Source organism: Orbicella franksi, chromosome 5 (genome assembly GCF_964199315.1).
Source record: "Orbicella franksi chromosome 5, jaOrbFran1.1, whole genome shotgun sequence".
Classification (NCBI taxonomy): Eukaryota; Metazoa; Cnidaria; class Anthozoa; order Scleractinia; family Merulinidae; genus Orbicella; species Orbicella franksi.
In genome coordinates this window covers 5307395-5322991 of record NC_138149.1, presented here as the reverse complement: position 1 = coordinate 5322991, position 15597 = coordinate 5307395, and the positions used below count along the sequence as shown (strand labels likewise).

Sequence of the window (15597 nt, the reverse complement as noted above, 5' to 3'; positions counted from 1 at the left end):
TCTTCTTTGGAGCGGAAACGATGGCACGGCAGTGAAGACCGGGGGAGAAGTAAGAGATTGGGGTGGAAAAGATTTGTTGGAGCGATGGGGGTGGGGGAGGGGGTTAATTTCGCGCTCCAATAATGTTACCGCTGACCATTTGCACAGCCGTCCTTTTGTTGTCACGGCAGACAGATTTAGATATCTTCCTTTTGCTCCTAAATATCCATTCGCACTTCGCGTTTTATTTATTTACCTGTTATTCATTCCATCACCACAAACAGACGTCGGAGATGTTTTCTCTTTCACGTAAACTTGGAGTTCTTAAGGTGAGTAGATTCAACCTGGTTATGTAAGTTAATTGCATGTAACGTAGTTTTCCGCTCATTGCGCTATCGGAGAAAAACACGTTGAGATGGTTTTCTTTCGGAATTGTTTACTTTGGTGGGGGGGGGGGGGTGGGGGACAATCGTCATTTTCACCTATATTGATTGACTTTGTGAAGTAATAAATATTGTGTGATCTCTCCCCATGAAGGGACAATGATGCATTGTAAATTTAACCTTTTAAGGTGAAGTAGTTTCAACAATTGCAACAACAACAAATATACATAAGCACCATTAATAAATGTTTTTGTGAACAGTCTCTTTTAGATATTAATAACTTCTTGAATAAAGCTTTTTGGGCAAGATATAAATGATCTATTACTTGATTCTGATAAAGGGAGAGGGGGAGGGGGAATTCTGGATGGGAAGTGCATCCAGTGTTTGTACTTGAGCATGTTCCCACTGAGGGACTTGTCTTGCTTTATTGAGGAAGACAATTGAGGCCTGGTTTCCATATGACCGCTGCAATCGCTGTGATTGCTATAGGATCGCTGAAAAACGTTCAGCAACTGTTCAGGGATATCTCCTGGTGCTGGTCCACAATCAAAGGACTGAATCTTTCAATGGATGCATTTATTTCTCTTCCAATCTATTTTACAAGGTTACACTCTCAACACTTATTCCATTTTGAATTAAAGCTCTTACATCAGTGGCTTATACATTCCATGAAATTTAATTACAACAATACTGCGGTTATATTCTTGAGTTGCTAAAACCTTATTGTATTCCATAGCCTTAAAATTTAGCTTATAATAAATTATTCTTTGTTACCCTTAAATCAGTACATGACCTATTGCCTATGCAATCTGTACCTAAGCATCACGCTACCATGTGACAGAAACAGTTAGTGTCGTGTGATGTAGAAAATTGACTATTATCAGACAGCAACCTTTATGTTAACATGGGAACAACTCTACGGCAACTGTACATGTAATTGCAGCTTTCCCTGAGATTTGCTTTAGTTCTGTTGCAGTGTTCTTATAGAAACTGCTCTCCAGACTGAGAGATTAGAGAGATCACTGCTTCATGCATGATAAATATACCAGGAAACACTGCATCCTTGTTTGATCCAGGTCCTCTTTTGAGGCTATTTTTTTACTGACTGTAACAAGCGTAATGATCAAATGAAACTGGTTTGTAAGCAATACTATAAGCATCACTCAGCTTTTTCTTTAGTAATAAATAAGGCTCTTTGTCCACTTTTTCCAGATCAAATTGAAATTTAGAAGTGTTAGTTTTCATGGTGGGATGGTAACTTGAAAACCCAGAGAAAAACCCTTCGAACACGGATAAGAACCAACACCAGAATCAATCAACTTATAACAGTAAGCTGGAGATAAAAATCTGAGCAACACTGGTGGAAGGTGAGTGCTCTCACCATTGCACCATCCCTGCCACCCAATGCATATTACAATGATCACAGGGCAGTCCTTGTAAAGTAAAGAGAATATAGAACGGTCTATGATGGATTAGCATACCATCCAGTTGGAATGTCAATTACTGCTTGTCACTTCAAACTCAAGACACAACCTTTTGTAAAGGGAAAATACTGAAAAACAAGTCCTTGAAGCACTAATTTAAGAACGTGATTCTCATATTTGTTTATAGCCTTGCTGGGACACTCTCTTGGGCAACACAACCCTACAGTCACTTTACCGATCCTCTGCAGTAAGGGCCACTATTTGGACAGGCCAGGAGACACTAGAAGATGATGACCCCGAAATGAATGACTTGATCAAACAGGAAAAAGACCGACAAGTTAGGGGACTGGAACTCATAGCATCTGAGGTATGATCGTCAAGATAATGCAGCTAATGTCAGATGTGCATGATACAGTGATTTCTTTAAGGGCCAGGATCCAGGCAAATTGACAGGCTGTGAAGATGATTTTTCCTGCCTGGTTTGAATTGACAATGTAGGGAAAGTTTTCCCTATAAATAAGTTCAGTTCAAAATGTTTTGCCTGCCTGTGAGAACCAGAACTTGTTGTCCTGCTGGAAACGTTCCATTAAACAAAATTAATGTTTTCTTTATATGGAGATTCAGTGATTAAATCATTCATTCTCTTAACCTGTCTACTTGAATTTTTTTGTGTGAAGGTATTAAAAAATTGTGATATAATCACAACTGGCAATTGAGTATCTTGTTTTTGTTTAAATAATGTCCTTTTTACCTTTCTGGCTCAGAATTTCTGCAGTAGAGCTGCCTTGGAAGCCATGGGATCTTGTTTGAATAACAAGTATTCTGAAGGGTACCCTGGACAAAGGTAAATATGATAAAAATAATGTGACTGAGTAATTTTTTGAACAATATATAACAAGCGCAGTTTGTTCTTTCACTGGAAAATATCAATATTTTTCTAACAAAATTATTATTGATTGCAAAAGGTAGGATACCAGGATCTTCACTGATTAAAGTTGTATATTGATTACATTTTCTATTTCTGGTATCTTCTTTCCTTTTGTTTCGATCTGTTTGAGAAACTCATTTCCACTTGGTTTAATTTATCTTTCTTTTCTTTGTGCCATTGACAGATACTATGGAGGGACACAAATTATTGATAAAATTGAACGACTTGTTCAGAAGAGAGCACTGGAGGCCTTTCACCTTGATCCAAATGAGTGGGGTGTAAACGTACAACCATACTCAGGTATATACAGTTGAACCACTCTGCAACGGACAGAGGAAAATAGCCATTGTAGAGAGGTGTCCGTTAGTGCACGTTCAAGTTTAGTGGTGTCCTAAAAAATGTTTAATGTAATATGTCTTTAATTTTAATTAATGTGTAGCCTGTGTAAATAGATGCACCATCTTCTGACAATTTTGTTTTTCCTTGGTTCAAAATTCAATCCAAAAATTAATGACCAGGTTGCACCAAAACCTCAAAATAATTGAGGCTGCGCCTTTGGTATCAGTTCATTCTTGGGTGTCTCTGAAAAAGGTCATTCTTATAACTGATTCATACATACAGGGTTCGAAAAAAGTGCCTTCTGGTTGTCCAGGACAAGAAGATTTTCCTGCTGGGCAAGTAACCTTTCATTGTCACTTGCCTGCTGGGCAACAGATCAGGCAAGCTGTCTGCCAACTAAATCATTAAAAGAGCCAACTAAGACTAGCCCAGGGCAAGCAAAATTTGAGAGATACTTGTCCCAAGGGCAACCTGGAATTCAAGTTTTTTTTCAAGCCGTGACATACAGTATCCAGTGCCCAGTTTCAAAGTAGAATGCATGTGTTTAGATTCAATTTGCTTGTACCTTAGGGTCTCCTGCTAACTTTGCTGCCTATACTGGCCTGTTGAAGCCACATGACAGAATAATGGGGCTTGACCTGCCCCATGGGGGACAGTAAGTTTTGCATAAACCTTAATCATTTGTACACTCATGGCATATATCTCAGTCTGTAGTTATTCAATCAGTTCCAGGCTCAAACAATTTCAAGTTTTAAACTCAGCTTACTGATTGCTATGAATATTTGTTTTTAACGTTAGCTCTGAAAAGGGGGTGTGATGGCCTTGTGTCCCTTGTGTTGTACTCTGGATTAAATAGTCCAGTTTCAACCCTGGTATGGCTCTCAAGTGCCTTTTGTTCTTGGACAAGACACCTCTCTCTTATGTCCAGGTCAAGAAATGGATACATAAATGTTGGTGCAATCTGACAAATGTATTTGATACTGGGTTATAACAATAATTTTAGTTGATGAACTAAAATCTTTTCCAGTGCGAGAAGCAATACTTGTCTCTTCAAAGTAGAATCTAGAATTTAAAGTCATGCCATTGGTGTGCCATTTGACCTGTTAAATTCCAAAGCCTCAACAGGTAGACTCAACAGATAAATTTAACTGGACACTCACGAGACACTGCTATTTGTCTGATCTCTTATTCCAGTTTAACCCATGGCTTTATGACTGACACCAAGAGGATCTCTGCAACATCAATATATTTTGAGTCAATGCCATACAGACTGAATGTAAGTAGCCTTCAGCAATAAAATGATGTGGAAATCATCAATCATCAATTCCTATTTCTCTACATGGGAAAAATGGTGGGAATGTCAGTGGCAGATCCAGACCTCGAGCTAAGGTGGGGGCGGGTGGGGGGTTGCTTGCCCTGCTGGTTTTTCTTCCTTCTGCGATTTTTTTTACCCAATATAGGGGGTCCCAGGCTCCCTGGGCCCCTCCCCTGAATCCACCTCTGAATGTGTAGCAGTAACAATAGCAGCAGCAGGAGGAGCAGTACTGTAGTAGTAGCAGCAGCTGTAGCAGTTAGTAGTACTATAGGTATTTGTAGGACAAGGTCCATGAATTAGCACTTGGTTGGTTTGGTGCATTATTTGCACCCACCGCAAGACAAATTTTAATAAATAATCCCATGTTGGTGCTTGTAGACATTAAGAAAGCCTGCATGTTGTGTACTCGTGATTGTCAATAAGAAATTTATTAACAATTTGTTTGAATGTGTTTTTAGGAGGAGACAGGCTTGATTGACTATGACAAATTAGAAGAAACTGCTCGTCTTTTCCGCCCTAAAATGATCATTGCTGGGGCTAGTGCTTACTCAAGGCTTTATGAATATGAGCGAATGAGAAAGGTACTTGTCTTGCTTTGGACATCTTTCAACTGTTCAGATTAATATTGATCAATCTATACCTTGCTTTACAGTTTGTAGGTACATGTGTTTAATTGAAATCTGAGAAATCTTTGTGAATTTTTTTGAAGAAATAGTTTTAGGCCAAGAGGCGTCAGACTTAAGTGGGAAACAGAATTAGCAAGTTTGTCTGGTACACACTGTTCTTCAGATCATACACACCCTTTGTTTAACTTGTAATCCTTGAGACTTTAAAGTTGTGCAAAGTTATGTGTAATAGTTGATTGACCCTCTGTTACTAGTTAAAGTCACTGACTTGGCAAATACATATATGACAGTCTTTACAAGTTGTGTTGTTAATAGACCAATTTCGATATATTAAAATTCAGCCTAAAACAATAGACCTCTGGGGAATAAACCCCACAAACTCTGTAGTTATTCCCCAGAGCCCCATGCTGAGGTCTATTGTGCTAGGCTGAATTTTAATATATCGAAATTGGGCTATTTGTTAATAATTAAATGCTCTGTTGGTAATGGTTGAGTTCTTTTGTATTTCAGATTGCTGATGAGCATAAAGCTGTTTTACTGGCAGATATGGCACATATAAGTGGTCTTGTAGCTGCTCAGGTAAGCAGGCAATATATCTTATTAGATGTTTTGGTGTGTAGTATCATTTTTTTCTTTTCTCTTTTTTTTTTTTGCGAGTTGTGCCGTATTTTGACAAGCCTGTAGGGCGGGTCAAAATACAAACAACAAGTAAAAATATAAAGCGATACTACATACCAAAACACCTAGTAAGAGATTTATTATCCAGCTGTTGTAGTCAATAAATTTATCAATGAAAGGGGTAGAGTGTGACAGCTTCGCATGCAAGCGCCAACCTGCACAGCAAACAGGTTTTCTACTGTACAAATAACTGTACAATATCGCTATATATTTGGATTGTTATTTGGATCATATTTGCTGCAGTTGGATAATAATCCATATTATGAAACACCATGGTAGATATAGGGGGGTTGTGGGGAAGGGAGAGGATTCTCATAAAATTGTGAAAAATAGAAAGCTTAAAGGTATAAAGTGTTTTGTCCCTCTTTTCCGCATTGAAGACAGAAACATCAACTTTCACTCCAGCACCACCCTCCTCTCCAACTTTCTGTTTTTTTGAGCCTAGTAAGAGGGTCAATCTGTGATCATTTTGGAGCAGCTCTAGATGTGCCTCCGATTAGTTCCAACATGACAGATGAAGGATCCATGACTTTGTGCCTCAGCACTTGACTCAATTTGCCTGATTGTCTTTATTTTGTTTCTGCACAGGTTATCCCTAGCCCTTTTGACCACTCCCATGTGGTTACAACAACAACTCATAAGACTCTCAGAGCAGTTAGGTACTGACAATATTCATTAATTATCCTTAAGTTTGTGGTCTTCATACTTTTCTTATGCATAAAGTTACAAGTTCCATTATTGTCATTAGTACTTAGGAGAAATACAGTCCAGCTGTGAAAATGTTTTGTAGTAACAGGCATGATAACAGAAGTAATAGGCAGGATTAGCCAGGATTATAAAACTCCAGTGTGAAGTAGGCAGCAAATAATTTGTTTTAGGCGACAAAATAGGCTGTTTTTGGTACATTTTGTCAGGACTGAAACTTTTGCCTATGCAACAGTTCAACAATTCTAGTTGGTGATAAGGCCATGTATTCTTTTGTCCTGCAAAACTGCAGTCCAGGAATTTTAACTGGAATGTAAATGGTCAATTTGAATAAATGTTATGCTAAAAGTCATTTAAAGTACACTGGATCACTTGGTCACATATCAACACACTTTTTTGTGAGATTTCATTTGTTCTGATTCTGTTCTCTTGCAGGGCTGGCTTAATTTTCTACCGTGTTGGTGTCAAAGGAATTAACAAGAAAACAGGAAAAGATATCCTTTAATTTGCTGATTAAACAAAATATTGTACCAAGTAACAGTGCTCATAGTAACACATTTGGTTCCACTGTCACCGTCATTCAGTGGCCTAACCTTCAGTGCATGGGATGATGCTGAAGAGGTTTGAGTTGCAGCCCTCAGGTTTTTTTGTGTTATGTTTTTAGGAAAGACACTTTGCCCTCATAGTGTCCACAGCAGTCAAAAGTACTCTGCATGCAAATTTCTTTCCATCTTCTCTGCCAAACTGCCACTTTATACCAAACCACATCCTAACTCCTCCATTTTCATCCAAAACGTTAAGGCAGTCACTGAAAATGTTTAGCTTTGTTTAGCTTTATTGATAATCACTGCCAGGATACATTGTTACACAGTAAGAGAGGTCTTCAGTGCAAAGTGATTTAATCCTTGACCTTCTTCCAGAGATCAAGTATGATTTTGACAAGAACATTGACTTTGCAGTGTTTCCGTCACTCCAAGGAGGACCACACAACCATTCTATTGCAGGCGTAGGTGTGGCGCTCAAACAGGTGAGTAGCACTTGATTTTCAATCAGTTGGTTATCCTAGATTGTTAGGCCCTTTGCATTAACCATTCACTTTGATTGGCTAAGACACATAACGAGAAAGAACAGATAGTTTGCTATAGTATGGCTGCTGGTTACAGAGAGGTTTAAAACATCAGTTTACAAATTTGATTACAAGTTCAAAGCGAAGCAATAACAAAGGAAGGAAAATACAGAAAAAGACATGAAAAATACAGACTGAGCACCGATCTACCACATACAAACAAAACATTCGTTGCGTATCAACGTCATCCTTCAGTTTTACTTGTACAATTTAAAAAACTCAACTAATATATAATAGCTCTTTACTAACATTTTGACAAAGGGTCTACAATAATACATAGTGGTATTTTTGTGCTAAGTACAATGATTTTACAGCAAGGAACTTTTTGCAAGGCCAGCGTTGAACATAATTTGCAGTGCAAGGTTAATACTGTTTTGCATTATTATATTTATCTAGAGCTCAGATTTTAAGAATAAGTTACAGTATGATGGTAGAGGTAATATTTAGCAATTAATGTTTCAGGCACAAAGCCCAATGTTTAAGGAATACCAGCTTCAGGTATTAAAGAATGCCAAGTCCATGGCAAAAGCTTTGTCAGATTCAGGATATTCTATAGTGTCTGGTAAGGATTAGCAACCTTAATATTTTGGGGTAATGAATAAATGTATAAATTAAACAGTAAGATGTTCATCACTGGTATAGATTAGATTTTAAATCTGCATAAAGAAGCGTAAACCATGTATTAGGCCAGGGCTCTCAATAAGGGAGCAGTAATCCGTAACAGCTGCTATGGTTGGGTATTTTTGATGGGCCCTTTAATGTTACGGGTGAACTTGCCAGTAGTTGATACAGTTCACCCATTTTGTGAAGATCAAGGCTACATGTGAATCAAACTTAATGACAGACCTGTAGGCTGTCATAAAACACTCCAGTAATTTGACATTTCTCTTGTGCTCTCAAATTCCTGTTCTTTTTATGGCACTATAATACCTAGTCTTGACTTCTTTATTGGTTTTTAATTAAATATTTTGCTGTTGTTTGCTTGACAGGTGGAACAGACAATCATCTTGTTCTCCTTGACTTGAGACCAAAGGTGAGCTGGAAAAAACACAATCCTTCAAGCACGGTTCGTTCTTGGAGGGGGGGGGGGGTGGGGTGGGGTGGAAACTCCTATGTAAAAAAGGACAGTTGTACTTGTCATATTTTTAAGGGTTGAAAAAGTGGCTTTGCTACCTCTTAGGGCATTGTGCCTCAAAAGGTTGATAGTGGGAGCTTTCACGGTACCTTTTAGGGCGTTGTGCTGAGAAAAGTCAGTGTCAGTTTATGTGTTGTTTTAGAATTGGTTCCTCTTAGGGGTGAAAAACATTTCAAGCCTTGCCCACAAAAGAGGATCTTTGTACCTCTTAGGGCTTCTTTTTAAAATTTCCGACAAGCACCCCCGTCGTTTTCATGTGGGAGTTCCCCCCAGAGGTTCATTATTTCTCCATTATTGTGGGTTGGCAATTGGGGGTCTAAATCTTGCCTCTGTGATATGCTGATGAACATTCCTCGAGAAAACGTTGCAAGTAGTTTTTACTGGTAAAGGTAGAAAGCAAATGCCAAGGGAAACGATAACTAGGCAATTAATCGGTACTGTTTCAAGATTGTAGTTGTTTGTCAATTTGGGTAAATTGCGAACAAGCGCTCTCTCTTGAGCTGCCAAGAGCGCTTGCTTGGGTGCTTGAAACAAGTAAAGTGACATATTGATTGCTAAGCAAGTCAATGTGTTTGTATCTTTGCATTACATTAAACAAAAACAACTTTTATCCATAGTGTCATAGATTACAGTGACCAGGCCATACCTTTGGGCATATAATCCATCGTAGGCCGCTCATAGAGTCACCCTGCTGTTTCCTTGCAGTATTAATTTTAACAGTAGGTGAACTGTATGTGCCTTACCAGCAGTACTTGCCACGCCTTTGTGAACGGGAACTTTTTGTTCAAAGCAGTGTCACTTTTTATTTCTCAGGGAATTGACGGAGCCCGTGTAGAGAAGGTTCTAGAAATGGCGTCAATAACTGCAAACAAGAACACGTGTCCAGGAGATAAGAGTGCTTTAAAACCCGGAGGACTCAGACTGGGTGTGTGAAATGTTATCCGGTATTTTTTTCATGTCTGGTGCTGAAAGACTGCGGCGTTGAACACGGTGCAAATTTGTTAGCACTTCAGAAACATATCTGTACTTAGCAATTCAAAATTCTTACCGTGCTCTGAAATGTTTTATAACATTGCCAATGGAAATAAATTTCTCTCGAGAAACAAAGTTAACTTTCCTCAAACCATGAGCGTCCATCATTAGATTATGCACATTAACGTGTACTGAGGCCCCGTCACTTCCCCGGAGAAATTAGAAAACGCAGCTTTATTTCTACAGTTAGGCCTTCAAACGCTCTTCAAACCGGAGGAATTTGAAAACGCTGGCTTTTCGTCTTTGTGTGGACGGAAAACATTTTGAAAACGGAGCTTTTCGAAAACAGTGGCGTCACGATAATCGTGTGATTTCTCTGTCCGAGTTTTACTCAAACGCAAATCCAAAATGACCAGTGATTGTTGCGTTTTTAGATTCTTCCGGCGTAGTGTGGACTGAGCCTAAGTTTGATAGCGCGACTTTGCTAGTGATATTACAGTTGCAAATGCTTCTGGTCGTGAACAAATTAAATATGTCAAAGTAGCAACTCTCCCTATTCATTGCTGTAAGTTCTTTTATTTGTGGTTCTGAGAATTTAGTGCTATATCAAGACAACATCATAAGCTGATGATTTTCTTTATTTTCATCACTTGTCTGCCTTACAATGCAGTGATACTGTGAGGGGAAGTTAAGAGTTGATCACTCATTCCTTTGTTTTGTAGGAGCACCCGCCTTAACATCTCGCAATTTTAAAGAAGCTGACTTTGTTAAAGTTGTGGAGTACCTTGACAGAGGAGTAAAGATTGCTTTAGAGGCGCAAAGCGCAACAGGTAACAAAGTACAGGTCTGTTGTGAGAGGACGGTACCAATCCACCGTAAGAAAAAAGATGGCGGCTGTACATTTTACCACAATGCCTCGCGAAGCTAACACAGCCCAAAAGGCACAAAGAAAGCTTTATAATTACAATATTTGTCCCTGCACTAAGGATATTAAGTAGCCTAGGTTTGAAGATTTTATAACGTTTCTGAACGTTTTTATGAACGTTGTTTAGGTTTAAGTACACTAAGAACTATCGGTAAATGTACCAGTCGCCATCTTTTTTCCTACGGAGGATTGGGGAAGCCTGTCGCTTTCTCGACTCAATCTCTGTCTCACAGACATATCTTATATTCATTCTTTGACTTAGTCTTAGGGCACAGATGTCTAAAAAACTGAAACACAATTGTGTATTTCCCCTTGCAGTTATAGGTGACCTGTACAATCGTTTGCCCAGTATGTTAGGTTTACAGACCGGTGTAATTAGTTTAGAAATTAAATCAATTGAAATAATTTGATTGTTAAACAATGGTGGTGTTTCACATTATGGTGGCAGCCATTTCAAATTTGACCGAAGACCACAAACTAGTGACAAAACAGTTGAATTATGATTAAGGAGACATCGATGATGTCTGCAATGCTTTGAAATCAACTTCAATTTGTGTCCATATCTTTGAAGCTTATAACTATTCTGTTGCGACTTCTAATAACAGCTGAGAAATGCTTTTATTTACTGTTTTGTTTTTTCGTTTCTCGCTTCCTCCTTCAAGGTGACGTTATGAAGGACTTCCTCTCGCACATTGATTCCAACACAGAAATCAAAGCAAAGATTGATACTCTCAGGGGAGAGGTGGAGAGCTTTGCCAGAAGTTTCCCAATGCCTGGATTTGACAATCACTGAATGACATGAAAATGAGAATATGAAATTTACCTGTTTAGCTCTACCCCTCTTCCTGTCACGTGCGTCACGCCACTGATTTTATGGAGAAGTGAGCTGTTGATCTTTCGGGAGTTGAAAAGTTTTAAAATAGTCATGAATGAAACAGAGACAATACTAATATAAATGATCAAAGGTAATGGTTGCAATAAAAACCGTCTTGCTGCCCTTTAACTTGTTGAAATTGAATTGAAAGGTACTGTATTGACAAAGAGTGAAAATTTTATCAATTTACTGTTAAGCGCTATGTAAATGCTGGTGTTACGCGATTATCGTGTTTTTAGTCATCTTGAACCTGACTTTTTTATCCGCTTTTACAGCAGTAAAACATCTCGTAAGCAACTGCTAACACAGCCCGCGTAGTAAGCATTCCCGTACAGAGGATAAGGCTCTTTTTCGCATTCCGTACCCCCGTCTCTGTCGACTTTTTTCCACAATTTTCGCGCGACCAACAGGCCAGAATCTCTTTGCTCGTACCGGAACGCTTGCTACGCAGGCTGCTTCTAAACAGTTTGGAAAGCGTAGGATTACGACAAGAGCACGATACGAGCTGCGTTAGGTCCGGTATTGATAGGTAATCACATCGACAATTCTTGTCCGTCTGCGAAGTGGTAACTTTTGGTAATACCACACAACTTACAATGTTGTACCAAAATACATCCATGGAACAACCCGAGAAAGAGTAACTGCCAAAAGAGACCCATTCAGGACAATCGAACAGAAACGTAAGTTAAGTCATTAAATGTATGACTGGTATAAATTCTGACAAATAAAAATTGAATAAGCTGTTTGTGTTGAGTAAGTGATCAAACAGTTTTCGACTCATTGCGATCTCGACGAACTTACGACATAATAGAGGGTCTGTGCGTGGACAGACTAGTAGGAACGACGACCACACCCATCATATTAACAGGGGAGTACTTCAAACATTTCAACGCAACATATCGCAACGTTGTTGGGCGCAACATGTTGCGCGTGTTTCACCACCCTGTTGCGACGTGTTGAGTGATGTTGGCTCAAGTTTGAAAATGGTCAAATTTTCATTCATCAGTTGTGGATGTTGCATGATGTTGTACTCATTTGGCCAGGTTCGTGCAACAATGTTACGCCAGGGCATGCGCACTAGTTCGATTTGCAACACCCAATATGTAGCAAATGTCGCTACGCGTCGCAGTAGGGTGGCCAAACGCGTTCAACATGTGGCGCCCAACAATTTTGCGATATTCTGCGTTGAAATATTGGCCAGAGCTTTAGAAGTAGGATCTAGCTAAAAGGCAACGCTTTACTTCGCATTTCTGTTTATTGACTAAGCATTGTTCTACCTAAATTATGATACAGGTGTATTTATCAAAGTCTTAATTTGTAAAGACATCAAATAGCTGAAAAGCAAACGAATTTACTTTTCAAATTACATTTTTTTTACTTTGCAGTACAAACACAATATATTAGAATTTGTGCGGAATTTGGAAATGGTTAATTATAAATTGTTCTCTCTCAAAAGCTTTGATGAAACTTTACTTCTTGTAATTTCAAGGCTATTACTTCACAATGTTTCTAGCGGTTTGACATAAAATCAAATCAGTTCAGTGAAAGGAAGGTCAGAAAGCACCATGCTTCGTCACTGCTTAGGCCCTGTAAACACTACGCCGGAGAAATTTGAAAACGGCGTTTTCACAAATATTTTCCCGGTCCACACTACGCCCGAGAAATTTCACAACGCAACAAGCAACGGTCGTGACTCGGGCAGGGAAATCACGTGGTTATCGTGACGTCATCGTTTTCGAAAAGATCCGTTTTCAAAATGTTTTCCGTCCATACTTAAACTCAAAGCCAGCGTTTTGAAATCTCTCCGGTTTGAAGGGCGTTTTCGAAAAGTTCCGTTTTCGTGACGGGTAAGTGTGGACGATAGACCTAACCTCGGAAACAAAGCGGCGCTTTCAGATTACGTGTTATAATTGTCATTGCTATTCCAGTCACAGGAAGTTTTCAACAAGATATGAGGTTGTTCTAACAGTAGGATTTTAAAAGATAATAAAACTTGAATTGAATCAGTTTTAAAATTGAACTAAAACGGGTTCAGTTGTTGTTTCCGCTAGGAAAGCGTTCAGAAAAGATATTAGAAAAAAATTCCAACTACAATTGTACTCTCGTAAAACTAAAAAGTCGCCAATCGGGTGATTGTGCCGTAGGCGTGATTTACAAACGGTCATTTGGCTTGATGTTGAATTAACATCGCCCAGCGTCATTATTGATACTAATAGCTAATTTTAGTAATTTTTAAAAAGTAAGTTTCTATTCCTCTAAAGTTCAGGAAATTCTTGATAACGAAATATGAAATAAAAATATCCTCTTACAAACAGCAAAAAATAATTAATGCAAATTTAAGCAAAATTACTTTCAATCGGGGAATTAACTCAACGAAAGGGCGTGTTGGATGAGCAGTTAAAATCCAAACGTCATTTCGATATTCCAAACGGTGATGAGTAAACAAAGAAATGCTAAAAAAGATAATGTTCAAAGAATTGATTGAAATAAAATTGTTGTTTTTTTACACTACACTAACCCTCATAAAAGTATGCCAAAGGCTAAAAAATAATACAAAATATATGAATTCTGAGGCAATAAAAGTAACTTGAAATAATAATAAGTGTACAATTTAAATTTTAGAAATTTAAATGCGTTAATCTTTAATGAGGAAATCTAAATTACAAAGTGGTTTGCAGAAGAGTCCAATTAATGAAAATAATGAAAAAATGTAAATGATCAAGGAAAATAATTATGAACTCACAAGAACCTAATACGTAAACTAGACTATTGTAACTATTAATAGATAAGAATAAAGAAAGGAAAAAGATGAAATTAAATTGCATATTATATACAATAAAGTTTTAAAAAGTACTGTGGAAATGAGGGAGAAAACCGGCCGCGTATTAAGACATGCGCGGACACGCGCTTCTTTGGTCCACTGCGAAAGAGGCAGCTGAAATTTGAACCAAAAAATGCCTTAAGGAAAAAATCTAATGCATCTGATTCGCTGTGATTTTTCGCGCCAAGAAACAACCAATGGGAAGACTCTCCCACACGTGGATGGAAAGCCGTCCCACACGTGAATGGAAAGCCGAGGGTCGCGCAACTTCGCCTGTTTTTCTCTGGCTATGTGGAAACGTGTGAATTGAGATCATCTTTCGCCTTCAAGCGCAGTTGCAAACTCTAGAATGATACTAAGAGAGGTAACGCAATTAAAATCAGCGAGGGAGAGAAGCAGTACCGATGGGCCCACGAAATTAATAAGCGACACTATTTTCATAGTTTAACATTGTATACACCTGCTGTTGAGGGACTGTAATAAACCAGTTAAATTCAATATCGACACCAGATCTCAACGGTCCGGAAGTAAACTACTAAAGGAATGAAATGGTAAAACATTTGGAACACGTGCCCATGGCCAACCAATGGCGGTGCCGAGAGCGAGCCAATGATGATGCATATTCCAAACAAGGCAATATACGATACTGTCTTTTTTCTCCATTGGCCTGGTGACTAATTTTCTCCGGTGTGTGGAACTTCTAGCAGGAAATGAACGTTGCAAAGGTTAACTTTTTACGCCGGTTGCCCGAACAATTGAACACGATTATTACGAAAGTCTGCGACAATTATATTTCCCTCTGGCGTCAATGCGAGGCCATGTGGATCATTTAGTTGCCCGTCTCCATCCCCCTTGGTACCAAACTTTGTAATAAAACGCCCCTCGCTAGAGAAGACTTGAATACGATGATTGTCTCTATCAGCGACTATGATATTTCCATCGTGCCCCACGGCTACCCCTGTGGGTCGCATTAATTCCCCGTCCTGACTACCCTTGCGGCCGAAATTGAACAAGAAACGACCACGTGAATCAAAAACCTGGAAAGAAAGTAGCTTTAGTTCAGTTATCATCTCTTCGCCTTTTTTCCAACGTAACTACAGTAGTAATAAAAAACACTAAGGTCCACGTAAGGTCTACCTGACTACTGTGGTGATTCCATTTAGTGTTTTGGGCGCATATAAAAAGAAGCTAGGGCGTTTTTCGGAGGCATGGCATTTGTTCGGGGCTCCTTATTAGAATCATCATATTACTGGACTTACTGCAATATAGCATTTAAAATTCCATTTGAGTGTCGAAAAGTAATTGGTTGTGCATCAACTATGTTACATGATTGGCTTAAAAAACTCGAGCCACTTCACTCACTTCAT

General features: G+C 38.8%; 1 protein-coding gene across 1 annotated transcript; it reads left to right on the top strand.

The window, feature by feature from the left end:
• Positions 1-44: 44 nt before the first annotated feature.
• LOC145486438 (serine hydroxymethyltransferase, mitochondrial-like) lies at positions 45-14145 on the top strand. Its single transcript, XM_081465109.1, has 16 exons — positions 45-308; positions 1974-2153; positions 2551-2630; positions 2899-3014; positions 3624-3708; positions 4248-4329; positions 4827-4949; positions 5505-5573; positions 6261-6331; positions 6813-6872; positions 7299-7404; positions 7966-8065; positions 8493-8536; positions 9452-9563; positions 10333-10440; positions 11198-14145. The coding sequence occupies exons 1-16, from the start codon at positions 123-125 to the stop codon at positions 11326-11328; spliced, it is 1653 nt and encodes a 550-aa protein (XP_081321235.1). The 5' UTR covers positions 45-122; the 3' UTR covers positions 11329-14145.
• The last annotated feature ends 1452 nt before the right edge of the window (positions 14146-15597 follow it).

Excerpts from the sequence above, each read along its gene's own strand:
- LOC145486438 (XM_081465109.1), top strand. The coding sequence starts at position 123 with ATGTTACCGCTGACCATTTGCACAGCCGTCCTTTTGTTGTCACGGCAG. Across the intron at positions 3,709-4,247 it reads GACCTGCCCCATGGGGGACA|TTTAACCCATGGCTTTATGA; the intron begins GTAAGTTTTGCA and ends CTCTTATTCCAG. Across the intron at positions 5,574-6,260 it reads GTGGTCTTGTAGCTGCTCAG|GTTATCCCTAGCCCTTTTGA; the intron begins GTAAGCAGGCAA and ends GTTTCTGCACAG.